The sequence below is a fragment of the Rhinatrema bivittatum genome, chromosome 7 (genome assembly GCF_901001135.1).
Source record: "Rhinatrema bivittatum chromosome 7, aRhiBiv1.1, whole genome shotgun sequence".
Taxonomy (NCBI): Eukaryota; Metazoa; Chordata; class Amphibia; order Gymnophiona; family Rhinatrematidae; genus Rhinatrema; species Rhinatrema bivittatum.
The window spans coordinates 136,190,598-136,202,773 of NC_042621.1; the positions used below are offsets into that span (position 1 = coordinate 136,190,598).

Below are 12,176 nucleotides of genomic sequence, written 5' to 3' on the forward strand. Positions count from 1 at the left end.
ATTAGGATATATGTGCACATAAGAAGCCTGCTATTTCCTAAGAGTCAAAAGTCTATCCGTACTTTATGTTTTACATGGAAAAAAGAGGCGGCCTAGGAGAGTTCCAGGGTGGGACTGCTATTTTGAGCAAAGAGCAATATTTATTTTCCACTTTTTGCCACTTCAAAGCAGATTACATTAATACTGGAGGTATTTCCCTATACCCAAAGGGCTTACAATCTAAGCTGGTACCTGAGGCAACGGAGGATAGAGTGACTTGTCCAAAAGACATTTACCCATGTACATTTGTCAATTTACTTATGTAATTTTTACAACTGCTAATTATTTTGCTTAGCTGATATCAGACTTGTTTATTGTATTGCACACTGTTAACCCGCCATTGGACACACATTTTCCCTTACCCCTTATTCAGTAAGGGGCCAAAAACGCGCATCCAACCCGCCGAATCTAATAGCGCCCTCAACATGCAAATGCATGTTGAGGGCTCTATTAGGTATTCCTGCGCGATTCAGAAAACAAAATGTACAGCCAAGCCACACATTTTGCTTTCAGAAATTAGCGCCTACCCAAAGGTAGGCGCTAATTTCTTCGGGCACCGGGAAAGTGCACAGAAAAGCAGTAAAAACTGCTTTTCTGTGCACCCTCCGACTTAATATCATGGCGATATTAAGTCGGAGGTCCTGAAGCGTAAAAAAAGTAGAAAAAAAAAATTGAAGTCGGCCCGCGGCTGTCGGGTTCGAAAACCGGTTTCCAAGTCTGTGGCTGTCAGTGGGCTCGAGAACCGACGCCGGCAAAATTGAGCATCGGCTGTCAAACCTGCTGACAGCCGCCGCTCCGGGCCAAAGGTGGTGTTAGGGACGCGCTAGTGTCCCTAGCGCCTCCTTTTGCCCATTTCTACCACCGGACCTCATTTAAATATTGAATCGCGTGCACAGGCGAGTGGCCTGTGTGCGCACCGGGAGAGCGGGCGTTCACCCACTCTCCCGCGGACTTTACTGAATCGGCCTGTAACTAAAGTTTAAAACAGCAAAAGGATTGTGCAGTTCTAATTTGCCTTGAAGCACAAGATATATTGCAGGGGAAGATCTCAGTAACTCTCATTCCAGAGGAAGCATTAATAGGAGAAGATCATTTTGCTGGTGGCTGAAGAAGATCGGTAAGTATTGCTTTGGGAAATCTTAACATAAGAACATGCCATACTGGGTCAGACCAAGGATCCATCAAGCCCAGCATCCTGTTTCAAATAGTGACCAATCCAGGCTATAAGTAACTGGCAAGTACCCAAAAACTAAGTCTATTCCATGCTACTGATGCTAGTAATAGCAATGGCTATTTTCTAAGTCAACTTGATTAATAGCAGGTAATGGACTTAGGACAAAGTTTGGGGAGAGGTAAAATAGTGGGGTATATTCTTTAGAGTTTGTGTGTGTTTGAGATAAAAAGCAAGCCAGAGGGAATTAATTCTAGTGTCTGTCTTTGATAAAATGAGGAAAATAGTTAGAAAAAAATGAAGGGTGCAGCTGCAAAGGTTAAGAGTATACAACAGGCATGGACATTGCTTAAAAACACCATCTTAGAAGCACAGTCCAGATGTATTCCAAGCATTAAGAAAGACTGAAGGAAGGCCAAACGATTATCAGCATGGTTAAAAGGTGAGATGAAAGCATTTATTTTAGACAAAAAAACTTCCTTAAAAAACTGGAAGAAGCATTCATTTGAAGAAAATAGGAAATATATAAGCATTGTCAAGTTAAATGTAAAACAGTAATAAGATTGGCTACAAAATAATTTAAAATGAAGTTGGCTGTAGTGGCAAAAACTCATAATAAAAACTTTTAAAAATATACCCGAAGCAGAAAACCTGTGAGGGAATTGGTTGGGCTGTTAGATGATCGAAGGGTTAAAGGGGATCTTAGGGAAGATAAGACCATCGTGGAAAAACTAAATTCATTCTTTGCTTCTGTGTTTACTAATGAGGATGTTGGGGAGATACTTGTTCCAGAGACAATTTTCAAGGGTGATGTGATTTAGATGAACTGAACTAACTCACGGTGAGCCTGGAAGATGTAATAGGCCAGACTGTCAAACTAAAGAGTAGCGAATCACCTGGACTGGATGGTATACACCCCAGGGTTCTGAAAGAACTAAAAAATAAAACTTCAGATCTAGTTGTAAAAATTTGTAACCTATCACTAAAATCATCATTGTACCTGAAAACTGGAAGATGGACAATGTAACCCCAATATGTTAAAAAGGACTCCAGGAGTGATCCGGGAGACTATAGACCAGTTAGCCTGCCAGGAAAAATAGTAGAAACTATTCTAAAGAACAACATTACAGAACATCTAGAAAAACATTCTTTAATGGAACACAGCCAGCATGGATTTAGAACATAAGAAATTGCCATGCTGGGTCAGACCAAGGGTCCATCAAGCCAAGCATCCTGTTTCCAACAGAGGCTAAACCAGGCTACAAGAACCTGGCAATTACCCAAACACCAAGAAGATCCCATGCTACTAATGCAATTAATAGCAGTGGCTATTCCCCAAGTAAACTTGATTAATAGCAGTTAATGGACTTCTCCTCCAAGAACTTATCCAAACCTTTTTTGAACCCAGCTCACTAACTGCACTAACCACATCCTCTGGCAACAAATTCCAGAGCTTAATTGTGCATTGAGTGAAAAAGAATTTTCTCTGATTAGTCTTAAATGTGCTACTTGCTAACCCATGCCCCTAGCTAGAAGTTCAAAAAGAAGAATGGCCATTAGAAAAGGCCAAAGCAAACAAGTGAGCCTTTAAGAATTTCCTAAAGTGCAGCAAATCATCTTCCCTAAAACAGTTTACAATATACTAACAAACACAATTTAAAATACATAAAATAAAAATACCCTAAATTAATCTATTTACAATAACATCAACACACAATAAGCTCAAGACATACATCAACCAACACAAATGAACAAATCACCATCATACCCAACCTAATCATGAGCCTCAGTTAAAACAATAAATCCATCAGTAATAAACACAATCACAATAAAACTACAAAATAAAAGTTAAAATAAATAAAAATCATCCAGCACATTTATTGTACTGCAAAATTCATTTATTCCTCTCACTTATTGCATCTCTAACCCGCACAGTCACCTCAAAGCGTTCAGCATTCTGACACACTGAAATTTACCTGTACTCTCATTTATTGCACCTTCAACCTACCATGGTGGCCACTAGCCAGTGATGGCTCAAAGCACCGGTTCTCTACATGTAGCACAGAAGTGTCTGCTGTAGAACATAGAAACTGTGTGCAGGAACTATTAACACTGCTGTGGTACTACAGGCCAGACTGTCCACCACTGTGCTAGAGTGCTGTCCACTGCCAGTAAGAGGGAGGGAAACTTTGCATGAATAAAGATCAGCCTGTGGGGGGGGGGGGGGGGTTCTATCCTGGGGAGAGGATGTAGGAGGATAGAGACAGGGTTGTTGCTGAGCAAGGAGGAGGAGAAGAAAGTTCTGAGCAATGGAGAGACAGAAAGGGGGATGCTAGTGCCGGGCAAAGGGTGGGTTAAGAAGAGAGGGATGCTGCTGGTCAAGGGGGTGGAAAGAAAGAGGCAGATGATGGGCAGAAAAGAAGGAGAGTAGGATGCTGTGCCAGAGCTGTTGCCACTAAAGGAGAGAGTGTGCTATGCCTGAACTTGTATTTTTGGAGGGGGGGGGGGGAAGAAGGGCAATTTATTTTTTTACTTAGGGCACTAGTTAGTCTACAGCTGGCCCTGAACCCAAATGGCATTAAAGTTATAAATACTCAAACATCTCACTTTTCCCAATGCTAGATTATCATACAGCTTTGCATAATCGTTCACTGACAAAGGACCTTCCAATTACCAGGCCGGTTGCCATGCACATTCAGCTAAGGAACTGTTATCCTCTCAGCCCTTGTATAATCATTGGTCCATATGCATTTTTCTATATTCTTTTCAAAATTTTACACTAAATAGAACTTAGTGGCACTTGCCTAAAAAATTCATAGTCCCGATCCAGTCTGTTTTTCAGAACTAGATCTTCCTGCATTATGGAAGGAGAACGCTTCTCTAGTTTACACACATCACTAGTGTCAACGGTTTTGCAAGGCTGTATGAGAATCTAGTACTGAGAGAAGTCAGATGTTTGAGATTTGTCCATTAAAATTATAAAAACACCAAAGGCAGGGAGAAGAAGGGATGAAGAGAGCACTCGACAGCCATCAACGATGATGGTTGCTTAGCCCTTTAGCCCATTACCCACCTTACATAATTTGCTAATTTATTAAAGTGCAAACCAGGCCAACATCAGGGTTGCCATTAAGAATCAATGTGGGAACATCCCGAAAAGAAGAACATAAGGTAAGAACTACATTTTATCTGCTGGAGTAGGCAAAAACTGTGCAAGCTTGCATGGGAAGACGAAGCCAAGAAGAGTACTGCTAGCCTAGGAAGAAAGCTGCATGGCACGCTGAGAGGCCTGATTGGGGCAGCCCACTCTGGCTTGCCAAAATGAGAGAAAAACCACACCATGCTTAAGCAACAGGGGCCCACTCCTGGGCGAGTGTTCTGATTACCTGAGAATTACGCCGAGACAACAGCTGCCAGTGGTGATCTAGAGTGCAGACCAGGGCTGAGCCAGGGGATCAGTGGTGATCTAGAGTGCAGACCAGGGCTGAGCCAGGGGATCAGTGGTGATCTAGAGTGCAGACCAGGGCTGAGCCAGGGGATCAGTGGGATCTAGAGTGCAGACCAGGGCTGAGCCAGGTGATCAGTGGTGATCTAGAGTGCAGACCAGGGCTGAGCCAGGGGGGGTCAATGGGATCTAGAGTGCAGACCAGGGCTGAGCCAGGGGATCAGTGGGATCTAGAGTGCAGACCAGGGCTGAGCCAGGGGATCAGTGGTGATCTAGAGTGCAGACCAGGGCTGAGCCAGGGGATCAGTGGTGATCTAGAGTGCAGACCAGGGCTGAGCCAGGGGATCAGTGGTGATTCTAGAGTGCAGACCAGGGCTGAGCCAGGGGATCAGTGGTGATCTAGAGTGCAGACCAGGGCTGAGCCAGGGGATCAGTGGTGATCTAGAGTGCAGACCAGGGCTGAGCCAGGGGATCAGTGGTGATCTAGAGTGCAGACCAGGGCTGAGCCAGGGGGGGTCAATGGGATCTAGAGTGCAGACCAGGGCTGAGCCAGGGGATCAGTGGGGATCTAGAGTGCAGACCAGGGCTGAGCCAGGGGATCAGTGGGGATCTAGAGTGCAGACCAGGGCTGAGCCAGTGGATCAGTGGGATCTAGAGTGCAGACCAGGGCTGAGCCAGGGGATCAGTGGTGATCTAGAGTGCAGACCAGGGCTGAGCCAGGGGGGGTCAATGGGATCTAGAGTGCAGACCAGGGCTGAGCCAGGGGATCAGTGGGGATCTAGAGTGCAGACCAGGGCTGAGCCAGGGGATCAGTGGGATCTAGAGTGCAGACCAGGGCTGAGCCAGGGGATCAGTGGTGATCTAGAGTGCAGACCAGGGCTGAGCCAGGGGATCAGTGGGATCTAGAGTGCAGACCAGGGCTGAGCCAGGGGATCAGTGGTGATCTAGAGTGCAGACAGGGCTGAGCCAGGGGATCAGTGGTGATCTAGAGTGCAGACCAGGGCTGAGCCAGGGGATCAGTGGGGATCTAGAGTGCAGACCAGGGCTGAGCCAGGGGATCAGTGGGGATCTAGAGTGCAGACCAGGGCTGAGCCAGGGGATCAGTGGGATCTAGAGTGCAGACCAGGGCTGAGCCAGGGGATCAGTGGTGATCTAGAGTGCAGACCAGGGCTGAGCCAGGGGATCAGTGGGGATCTAGAGTGCAGACCAGGGCATCAGTGGGAAAGAGGGGTCCAGTATCTCAGGGCTCACCAGGCATATTAGCTTGCATGAGCAGAACCTGCATTGGGACAGCTAGAACAACTGAAAAACACAGGGGAAAAATACTGGCACAGAGCAAGTGAGGTGGAGATTTTTGGTAGGAAGATAATCTAGCACTGGAGGGAGGGGAGCCCTGCAGCATGCAGGGGGAGAAAGGAGAAATGTAAACGTAAAAGAGCAATAAGAGCAGAGATCATTTCCTTGTAAGTGTCATGTTAAGTGGAATAGCAACAAAGGGAGAAGGACTCAGGAGTAATCTTAGGATGTGGATGTGTGGAACAGCTCCCCAGTGGAGGTGGGGGAGACAAAAACAGTATCTGAATTCAAGAAAGCATGGGATAAATGCAGGGGATCTCTAAGGAGGTGATGAGAATTATAATGCTAAATTAATTGGACGTATGGGCAGACTGGATGGGCAATACGGTCTTTTTCTGCCATCATATTTCTATGTCTTCTATGATCCTAGTCAGTTGGAATATTTTCTGTCAAATAGAGAGTTGTCATTAGCTGTTAGTTATGATCTGTGTTAGTTAAGGTTAAGCAGCATTAAAGATTAGGTAATGTCTTTGGCTCATTAAATTATTAGTTTAAATATTTCTTTGGCGGTTTAATGTATACATTTAAAACATATTTCTTATATTTGTTCTTATATTGCTGGGTTTTCAATTTTTCAAATTCTAAATTTTTAAACTTGATTAACTAAGAGTTAAAAGAAACCAAACAGCTATTGGGGTGAAAGTATATTAAAAGCTAATGAGGAGTTAACAGGGACAAAGACAAGCTAATCACTTGTCATCTAAGTGAACAGGCAGAATCAGGTCAACATAAGTGATGTCAGTCACTGACAGTCCTATGCTGTGCGAGTTGGAAAAATGACAATAGAAGGTTATTTCCCCTTAGACAGTATAAATGCTAAACCTGAAAGTGAACAAAAGTCGACTTTATTAATCCTTGGGAAGACTCAGAAAAGGGATCAGGGAGAGATTATGATATATTGGCCAGAGAACAAGAAATAATAAGAGCAGAGCTGCAAACTTGCAAGGGAGATCCACATCAAAACCTGTTTCATAGTTCAGCAGTCAGGGAAACAACTGTCTCCAGCTCAAGGGCTAATTATCCTTTTAGTTAAAAGAACCATGGAAAGCAAGACCACGTAGACTGCTACCCTTTCAAAATACTGCCAAGAGGAAAGCGCTAAGCCTAAAAAGAACTCCAAGCTGACAGAGACCAACAGCAGGGAGGTTAAAACGGCTTCTGAATCTGACCCGCCAGTCAGAAAATCAGACAGTCTTACAAATTATTCAAGTGTTCAAAGTGCTCAGAGCCGACATCTCTCAAGCAGTAGCAGAAATGAAAAATTAAGGACTGAGCAACTCAAAATGAAATCAGCATAGGACAGCAGCCCAAATATCCAAAAAACCTCAGAACTCTGGAGACGATCACCAGTGAAGTCAGGGAGCGCCAAGAGGATTTCCAGAATATTCAAAAGACATTTAAAATATTCAGCTGCTTATCCTGCTAAATTGTAGCCGGATAAGTCAATTATCTGGCTATAATTTAGCCAGTTAAAAAAAAGAGGGGTTTTGTTAAGCTGATCTAAAATTATCTGGCCTGGTGTGGCCAGATACCTTTCTACTTAATTGGATATCTTCAAAGAAATCTGTTTAAGCAGCGCTGTCAAAGTACAAAAAAAAAGGGCCTGTTGTCCCTTTCTCACCCTTTCCTCCTCCAAACGTAATCTCCAGCTCTATCAGGCCCCTGAAGCCCCACAAAATAATACAAAAGTGTAGCAGGCCGCCAGTCGGGTCACCACTCTCATCCTTCTGTGGTTTCTATGTACTTTGCATTGGGCTGCCGTGTGAACCTTCCACCAACCTACCGTTTTCACATACTGGCCCTCAATCCCCCAACCCCCTGGACCCGCCATCCTCTCTGACACCAAAAATAAAACCCTGCTAGGAACAGGATAAAAGCTTACCCCGCTCCCAGTGCTGTATCTATCAGGGGTAGCGCTTCCAGCACTAAAAGCGCAAACTACACCTAGCTGAACTGGAACCATTTTCTCCAATTAACTCCTATACAGATACCTAAATATCAAGTACATTATAGGCCCATCGGAATGGAAAATTATCCTTTTGTCCAGTGACCTGGTCCTCAGGAGAATTAATGTTTAAAAGTTTGGACTTTCCCGTGTTAACTTTAAAACCAGAAACCTTTCCAAATGACACTAGCTCTTTCATTAAGACAGGGAGAAAAAGCTTAGTTACTATAAATTAGATGTCATACACAAAGAGTGAAACCTTGAAGGTGTTTGAGCCATTTCAATCCCATGTACACCCAGATATTATAATCCAAAATCCCTTTTAAACTTAGACCTAAAAGTTTTAGCAAACGTTCTAGTAACATGCACAAGTTGGGTGATACCTCATTTGGCAGCTGGAGATCAATCTCGGCTCATTCATGGAAGACAGGCAGCAAGCAATATTAGAAAGATATTTAATTTAATTTAGTGGACGTTGGAGAGAAAGGTTTCTGCTGTGCTCTTGTCAACTTTGTCGAAAAAGCCTTCAATTGCATACATTGGGCTGTCATGTTTGAAATGTAACAGAAAATGGGACAGGGTGCACATTTTTTTGACATGGTTGTGAGGGTTGTACTCTCATCCAGAGGCTGGTATTAAAGTAAATGGGAGCTATTTGAGTTCATTTGCATTAGGAGAGGGTACCAGGCAGGTGTGCCCCCTCTTGCCCCTTTTGGTTCACGGCTATCGTGGAGCTGCTGGCGGAGAGAATGAGACAAATGGTGGATATAGTAGCATTTTTACCTGGTTTAGGAAGGACTGTGACTCCAGCTAAATTTATAGTCATAGACAAATGAGGAGATTGGAACAGGGAGTTAAATAACTAAGAAAAGTGGAGCTAGTAAATCCTTAAAATTTTTATATAATTTTGCAGGGTAATCATTTAGCCCCAGATATTTGTTTGTTTTAAGAGGATATTGCTAGTAAGATCTCTTTTCCAGAAATCTCTCTTTTCAGCTTAGCTACAACCTCTCTGGGGATAACTGTGGCAATTTCATTTGACTCCAATACTGATCTATCCCCTCCTCTTAGATGGGATTATCCATTTTATACAGCTCTTTCTAAAACCATAAAAAGCGGTCCTGAATCAAATCACTATCAAACAAATATTGCCCCTTTTCATCCTTAACTTTTAGGTTTTGACTCTGGACCTGCTGGTTTTTCAATGTCCAAGCTAAACGTTTACTGGGTTTATTCCCAGGAATTGGATTGTCTGATCAAAATAGATTGTCTGGTCAAGTCTAGTTTATATTGGACCTCTTAAGTCAACAAGGCTTGAAGTCTACCCCTGTTGGCCTTTAACTTCTTGAATATTGCATGGTCTCCTGGGTTTTTTTTTTATTAATTTGTTCTAGATTTATAATACAGTCATTTAATTCTCTCTTTCTGCACTGCTCTCAATCATTTGCATAAGTTTTTTATTTTTACATCTCACAGAAGCAGCAGCTTCAGCCGCACATGGTGATCAAAACCCGTGCTCATAACTATCATCTGCTTTGCTGCGGGTCTTATTACATTGGCCCCCATATACATTATTTGAGTGTCATGCTAAAGAAACAATAAATAACCTCTTCCCCACTTTAGGGCAGATTTTAAAAGGGCCATGCGCGTAAATCCGGAAGGATTTACGCGCGCAGGGCCCTCGTGCCGGCGTGCCTATTTTGCATAGGCCGCCGGCGCGCGTAAAGCCCTGGGACGCGCGCAAGTCCCGAGGCTTTCGAAAAGGGGCGGGAGGGGGCGTCCCCGAAATGACGCGGCGTTTCGGGGGTGTGCCCCGGCGTTTCGGGGGCGGGCCCAGGGGCATGGCGCCAGCCCGGGGGCGTGGTCGAGGCCTCCAGACCAGCCCCCGGAGGCCTCGACCACGCCCAGGCGTAACTTTGCCGACAAAGGTAAGGGGGGGGGTTTAGATAGGGCCAGCGGGGTGGGTGAAGGGCGAAGTAAAGTTCCCTCCGAGGCCGCTCCGAAATCGTTGCGGCCTCGGAGGGAACATGCAGCTCACGCTGGGCTCGGCGCGCACAGGTTGCACAAATGTGCACCCCCTTGCGTGCGCCGACCCCGGATTTTATAAGATACGCGCTCGCGTATTTTTTAAAAATCTGCCCCTTTATGATTTTCTGCAGCTTGTGAAATTATTGCTGTTTATAGCAAAAAGATATGCATAAGGAATAGGGAAAAACAGTTGGGGAAGCCAATATTCCACGAGACTGATGCTTAAACTAAACATACTGGTGTCTTGAGATCCTTGAGCTGGTTTCTCAGCTGGAAGAGTTCTGAAGACGTCAGCAGGATGGTGTTGAGAGTCTGAACCATGATAGAGGCAAACTTGAGATCCTCTTCTCTGAGCAAGATGTCTGCCATAGAGTGGAAGATATTTTCTGCATTCAGGAGGAGGCAGAGTTGCCTGTATAACATTGCAAACAGATGACACAAAATAAGCGTAGTCAGTAACAATTGTTCATTTGTCAGAGTTAATTGCCCATGAAAAGAAGCGCATTAATCAATCAACCAAACAACTAATCTACTATTTCATTAAAAACCAATTGGATTGCGTGCCTCGCCAATCAGAATGGTCTGTTCAACACAAACCATATTTTTGTTAAGTAATCCATACTTTTATTTTACCGGTTTGCATTAATTTAGCTTATCTATATTCCATCAGATTTTTTTTCTCACGTGTCCAATGAGCATCACACATTCATTTCAGAATCACAACTGCATGTACTTTGTCTACGTATGTTTATGTTATTTTTCAATCCTTTTCCTCTTCTAACTGCTGTATCTCTGATCCAGGAGTGAAGCCTTATTGAAGGAGGGCTATCAAGTAAGTTCTCTTTTCTTGGGTTCTGGTTGATCTGTATTAAGAAAGGCCATAGCTACTTCTCAAGTTTTCTAGATACAAGAGCCAAATCTGGGAACATCCTACCCAAATATGTAATTTATTATATTAATTTGTAGCAAGACAATATATTATTAATAAACTTTTTATAGTAACATTACTGCAAATTTTTATTGACTGCTAGAATAAGTAGTTACTGTATTGTAATTTTTATGGAACATGTATGTATAAAGGTATAAATACAATTAAACATTTTAACTAGGTCTGCTCAATATGAACCTGCCAGATGTAGCAGGGGGTTACATTCAAACATGCATCTTATCTTCCTGTGAAAGAGATGTCATTTATGTTTGGAACTGTTGGCAAGTTATTACCTTTTAAAATGGTTAATAAATGGTATTCAACTGGAATCACCTTGCAAACATTTCCTTGCAGACTATAAGGCCATCCATTTCCATCATTTCTCATGCTTTAGTGAAGCATTCGTAAGGAGAAGGGAACACTTTCAGCTTTCAGTTATTTAGTATTGCACATGTACCAGCTACAGTCAATTTTTGAGAGAGTTCTACAGCACTGGGAGGTAATCTAAGAATTGATAACCTGAGCCTATTTGGTGTGGAAATTTGTATTGCGTCATCTTGTATATTGCTTCACACAAGCATGCAAAAATTTGAGGTCACTGGTAAGAAAATAAAATGTGCGCTAAATTTCTTTTCCCATATGCATTCTCTCTAGTAGATGTTATCTCCATTCTGCAAAGCTTCATTGGCATATAATTTATATTTGTATGTATACTCTGCCCAGGGTGGTTTACAAAAATAATGAAACACAATATCAATTATATACACATGCAAGTTTCTTTGAGACCATTCCTATTGAGCATTACGTTTTCACAAATGCGTCGTACAAAAACATCAGCTGACATTGGGGTTTATTTCTTTGTTTCTATTTTGATATATAAAACAATTATTTTACAGATTCTTGAAATGGAAGAACACTTTGGAACTGTACATCTTCTTCTGTTGGACACTCCTTTGTTTAGAAAAAACTGGATGATAGATAAGAGCAGGTGGTGGGTAATGATTCCACACACCGACTGCTTGCTAACACCTGAAAGAGCTCTAAACAGGTGTGCCTTTTTGATAGATCTTTCTTTCCCTGTACCGACCCAGATCAGTCCAGACTCCTGGGTTTTGCCTCCCTGCCAGCAGATGGAGACAGAGAAAGATTCACTGACACTATACATAAGCCAGTGTGGCACCTGTGTTCCCTCAGTATTTCTCTGTCTCCAGCAGATGGTGCAAAACCTGCAGTTAGGAGACTGTTTTGGATTTATGATTCTTCC

The 12,176-nt window shown here is 43.2% G+C and overlaps 1 protein-coding gene across 6 annotated transcripts in view; it reads right to left on the bottom strand.

Annotated features, from left to right (window-relative positions):
- VAC14 (VAC14 component of PIKFYVE complex) overlaps positions 1-12,176 on the bottom strand; it is a 525,003-nt gene that overhangs the window by 125,160 nt on the left and 387,667 nt on the right. For all 6 annotated transcript variants that reach the window (XM_029609234.1, XM_029609230.1, XM_029609228.1 and 3 more), the window contains exon 16: positions 10,222-10,396. In XM_029609234.1, the coding sequence (XP_029465094.1) occupies positions 10,222-10,396 (175 nt within the window). The remainder of the gene's footprint in view (positions 1-10,221; positions 10,397-12,176) is intronic.